This window comes from Tenrec ecaudatus, chromosome 1, assembly GCF_050624435.1.
Source record: "Tenrec ecaudatus isolate mTenEca1 chromosome 1, mTenEca1.hap1, whole genome shotgun sequence".
Classification (NCBI taxonomy): domain Eukaryota; kingdom Metazoa; phylum Chordata; class Mammalia; order Afrosoricida; family Tenrecidae; genus Tenrec; species Tenrec ecaudatus.
Genome location: NC_134530.1, coordinates 46,231,451 through 46,236,630, shown reverse-complemented (window position 1 = coordinate 46,236,630; position 5,180 = coordinate 46,231,451). Strand labels below are relative to the sequence as shown.

Sequence of the window (5,180 nt, the reverse complement as noted above, 5' to 3'; positions counted from 1 at the left end):
ATCGATCTCACTTTTGAAACGCCTCTGAAATCTATTCAGCCCGATCGTTGCATGCCAGTCTCCACTGACAGACAGTGCATGAGGCTTTTTGGCTGGGCACTGATTATTAGGTGGCTGGTGGGCTTGTTAGACAATGTTCTTGTGTGACCTAGAAAAGGCATGCAGTTATCTTTTTGCTTTATTTCCAAGGTCAGGTCTGGCTAACTCGTCTTTGAAGTCTCTCCCACTAGATCATGGAACCCTTAAGGGTAGGGGTTCTGTGTTAGTCTGGGTAGACTAGAGAAACAAATTCACAGACACTCACATGTGAATAAAAGAGAGCTTCATAGACAAGAGCAATTGAATATTGAGAAAACATCCCAGCCCAGTCCAGATCGAGCCCATAAGTCCGATTTTAGCCCATATGTCCAATACCAATCTATAAATTCCTCTTCAGACTCACACAACACATGCAATGATGCTGAATGCAGAAAGACCACAGGCCGGTGGGTGGGAAGTCTTATGGGTCCAGTGACAGAGGAAGCATCTCAGTGCTGGCATGGGTCTCCACTGGCTCCTCCAGCTCCGGGCTCTGGCTCCATTAGTGTAGCTCCATGTGGCTTGTCAGCAGGAATGTCTCCCGGGGAGTGAGTGTGTGTGCCGCCTCTAGCGAGTTATTTATCTCATTAGCACCTCCAAATCAGGTCATCAAGCTGTGACCTGATTGACAGGCTAAACTGCACCCCTTCACTCTTTTTTTTTAAATCATTTTATTTGGGGGCTTGTACAGCTCTTATCACAGTCCATCCATCCATCCATTGTGTCAAGCACTTTATACATTTGTTGCCATCATCATTTTCAAAACATTTTCTTTCTACTTGAGCCCTTGGTATCAGCTCCTCATTTCCTTTCCCTCCTTTCCGCATGAACCCTTGATAAATGATAAGTTATTATTATTTTCATATCTTACATCATCTGCTGTCTCCCTTCACCCACTTTTCTGTTGTCTGTACCCCTGGGAGGGGGTTATACGTAGATACTTGTGATTGGTCCCTTTTTCCGCCACCCCTACCCCTTCCCCTCCTGGTATCACTACCCTCAATATTGGTCCTGAAGAGTTTATCTCTCCTGGATTCCCTGTGTTTCCAGCTCTTATCTGTACTGTGTACATGCTCTGGTCTAGCCGGATTTGTAAGGTAGAATTGACCCCTTCACTCTTAAGAGTCTCAAGTTGACAACAGATTATGTAACTACCACAGGCTCTATCTCTGTTTAACCCCAGTGTCTAGCCCCAGAAGCACTGTTGCCAGAAGGAGGTCTACATCACCTGGCCGTTGTGAGGACACAGTGAGATTATGCTGGCTAACTGCCTGTCAAAGATCTGACTCATAGTGGGTGCTTGCTTAGGGCAGGTAGGGGCTAGTACTATTGTTAGGTGTCCATTAATGACTCAGGGTTATGACTCAAGGGACTGGGAGGGAGTGACTACTGTCATGGAGGCCAAGTGTCCCACAAGGGGACTGAGACAGGGTCCTGGGCCTGATGAGCCTCCAAGCCTTAATACTGGTGGCCCTAATGTCTCTCTTTAGGAGTGTCCAAGAGATACTTGCTTCTTCAGGCAGCATGGGGACAATGATAGCTTGGCTCATCAGTTATAAGCCAGCCTTGTTTGGGTTCTTGTTCCTTCTGCTGTTGCTTAGCAACTGGCTGGTCAAGTATGACCGTAGGCTCACACCTCCAAGACGCAGTCAGGTGAGCGAGAGTTGGCTTAGCTTCTTCAGCTAAGGGTTCCAAAACAGCTAGATAAGGACGTGCGTGGGAAGGTAAGGGGCACGGAGGGGGTGGGGTGGCGTGAATTCAAATAATGGAGCAAAAATAAAGAATCTAAGTCTCTGGCCTAAGACCCTGCTCCAAAGTTTCCTCTTGATGACAAACTGCTCCCCCTCCCCTTCCCTGGGCCTCAGTTGCCTCCACTGTAAAAAAGGACTATCCCAGAGTCTACAGACATTGCCACATGCCCACCAGTGGCAAGAGCACTTCCCACTGGGCTGCAGGGTGGGGTGGGGGTAGAGGACAGCTCGGTCTGGATGACAGTTGAGATGAGGGTTAGGGTGGGGCCAGCTCTAAGAGCGGGCCGCCAAGGGATTGCATTGTACGTATGATGCTTCATCTCTGGGTGCTGGGTGTGGGCACCTGGAGATCTGTTCTCTTGATTTCTTTGTTGGTTTGGTTTCCTAAAGTATTTATTTTTTAAATGTTTGTAAAGGCCAAGAATTTTTAGTCAAATCTGCAAAGAACAAATCAAGTATTATTATTACTAACCAGCGGCGGTGGGGGCAGGGAGGACATTGCTGGGCCTGAGAAGACTCCGACAGGCTCTGGGTAGAGAGCGAGTTGGTCGCAGGGCTGTCGGTTCCTCTGACCTTTCAACCCCACTGCCTTTGGAGTCATTTGGGAACTGCCATCTGAAGGGTTTCCAGGGATTGTGCAGATGACCGAAGGAAGACCCAACGCGGGCAATTCTGGCATGTCACCTGGCATCCCTGTGAATCAGAATCCATTCGACAGCACCCCCTCTGCCACTACATCCTGTGGCAGGTCCCTGGGGAGCGCAAAGGGTTTGCACCTGACTGCTAACCCATCCTGGAGCACCACAGAAGAGAAGGCTGGCAATCTGCTTCTGTAAAGATGACAGCCAGCGTCTGTCTCCCTTTCGACCCATTCTAAAGCTATTTCAGTTTTAAAAAGAAAAACAACGAAGGGGAGATAGATGTACATGGATGACCATGGACCAGGGACGTGAAGGGTCTCCTGACAGGCAGAGCACATTGTGAAGGGGTTTGTGCCGTGCAGGGTGCAGGGAGGTTACAGTGTAGCACCCTCCCCTTTGATCTCCCTGGTACCCATCGAAGTTGGTTCCACTTTTTCATATTTTCTGCTCTTTTTCCATTGAGGTGCGTATCGGTTGCACATTGTCATTCTTGTGGGTTTGTTCTTGTCTGTTGTTTTTTGACGTGTGTCTGTCTGTGAAATCCAGGACGGGCAATCTGCAGAGACGGTCACTGGGTGACTGCCTCCTTGGGGGGTGGCGGGGTGGGGGCTCTAAGACAGATTGTGGCGATGCTCATACAACGCTTCTTGATGCGAATGAGTGATTGAATTGTATGATATGTGAATTATAGGCCAAGAAAACTATTGAGGGGCTGTTGGGGTGGAGATCACAGCCAGTGGGGTCTGTGTGAGTCACAGTAGACTAGACGACCATTGCTTTAGGTTTGGGGTTTCCAATCTTTGGGGGCACCACAGGTGGCTGTGCAGCACCGTCTGTCTGTCAGCTGATCCGGCATCAACCACCCGTTCCACTCGGGAGTAGCCTCACTGAAGACTAGGGGGTCACTTCATTTGATCCTGGGAACCAGGGGCCACTGTGGGTCCAGGGAGCATTGGGCCTCAGGCTGTGGGGTGCTGAGAAAGAGGCCTCACCTCCCCCACTCCCCAGTTCTCATCTCCTCATGACGTAGCAAAAAAACGTGCCCTTGGTCGGGGGGGGGGGGGAATGTGCCCTTGGTGGGGGGAGCTTGAGAAGGGAGTCAGGGGAATGCTTATCAGTCTTGGAGCAGGTTTTCCAAAGGCGTAGGCAGTGATCCTCATTAACCCACCTTTCCCCTTTGCCTGCCTGCGGGAGCTTAGGAAGAAGCAGAGACGTCACTGGAGTGCAGAGCCAGCCCCAACGACGCCATCTTCACGCACACGAAAGACCTCGAGAAGATGCATGCCTGCTTCGCCCTGCAGGACAAGCTCCTGGAGCGGCTGGTGTTCAGCGAGATGAAGCTGAAGGTCTTAGAAAACCAGATGTTCATCGTGTGGAATAAGATGAATCACCACAGGAGGCCAGGCCGGAGGCGGGCTTTGTCTTTGAGGAAGCAAAAGATGAAGCGGCACGAATCGATTTGCTCCATTTTCTCTCAAGACACCAGCAACTGCCTCTCCTAACCAGGGCCGAGGGGCGGCGGGGGCTGACTGGCTCTTCAGGGCACCTTTACTCAGTAAAACCCAGTCAGAGATGGTGCATTTCCTTAGTAAGTCACCTGAGAGAGGGACAGAGGGGCCAGGTGGAAGGCCACCCCAGGAGAAGACATCTGCCCGCGCCCTTAGCTCCGTACTGCATGGCCCCACCCGACATTCCTCCTGTCCTCACATCATATCACGAGGCCCCTTGTTACCCGTTTTTCATAGGAGCAGCGTCTCTGGGGCTCAGCTGGCTGGGTTTCCCGCCCGACTCTACCAGCTTTCCGCTGTGTGATTTTGTGCTGCTGATACTCGCTGATTCTCGGTTACCCTCCCTCCCCGGCTCCCTTAACTGTCCACTGGGGAGGGAGGGTAACCGAGCCCACTGCACAGAAGCGTTTGCAGGCTCGGGCGGACAAAGGCGCCTTCGACATCTTTGCTCAATAGGCACCTTTAGTGAGGACTGCTTTGACCTACTTCTGATCACCACATCTGGGTGTCAGGTGTCTGCTACTTGACTCTCTGGGTCTACTCTCTGCCATCCCCTTCTCGTTTTCTGCCCGTGGACCATCCTGAAGGGGCTGCAGCCTCAGGGCCTCCTTCCCTGGGACTTCCATTTGCAGTTGGTCCCTGGAGATCCTTGGCGGAAGGCTGGAGCAAAGAGGGATGTTGAGTTGCTAAGCACCCTCCCCCACCTGGCTCCCTCCCGTGGGGTTGCCTCTGCCTGGCTTGGAGCTGCCTAGGTCCCTTCAGCAAGGATCAGGTCTCTCAGGGAGGCCCTCCCTACACCACTCTCTCCTTGCAGGTTCCCTTGGAGACCAGAGTCATAGCATCCTCCCAGCCTCCAGGCCCAGGAAGCTACCCTTCTTGTGGGTTCCTGGCATACTGCTGATGCCTGTGTAAACACTCCCTTTCCCACACCTTCATGGGCCATCCATTGCCAATGTCTTGCTGTATGATCAGGCCATTGGACACACCCCCCACATCCCCCAGAACATTAGGAGAATACCTTACAGTGAGGATCCCTTTCCCCTGGAAACAGATTAGCTCAGCCATGTACTTAAGCACAATAAGTCTGTCCTCCAGGAAAGCCCACTCACAGCGTGGCACCTTGAAGACATCATGAAAAAAGTGGATCCGAACGCTGTGCCTGCTAAGTTTCCTAAAGCTGCTGAACGAACGTACCACAAAGT

At 51.6% G+C, this 5,180-nt stretch overlaps 1 protein-coding gene across 1 annotated transcript; it reads left to right on the top strand.

Annotated features, from left to right (window-relative positions):
* Positions 1-1,554: 1,554 nt before the first annotated feature.
* TEX46 (testis expressed 46) lies at positions 1,555-4,162 on the top strand. Its single transcript, XM_075563372.1, has 2 exons — positions 1,555-1,731; positions 3,772-4,162. Exons 1-2 carry the CDS (start codon positions 1,555-1,557, stop codon positions 3,970-3,972), a joined length of 378 nt encoding a protein of 125 aa, XP_075419487.1. The 3' UTR covers positions 3,973-4,162.
* The last annotated feature ends 1,018 nt before the right edge of the window (positions 4,163-5,180 follow it).

Coding starts and splice junctions, on each gene's coding strand:
- TEX46 (XM_075563372.1), top strand. CDS start 1,555: ATGTCTCTCTTTAGGAGTGTCCAAGAGATACTTGCTTCTTCAGGCAGC. Junction 1,732..3,771: donor CACCTCCAAGACGCAGTCAG/GTGAGCGAGAGT, acceptor TTCGCCCTGCAG/GACAAGCTCCTGGAGCGGCT.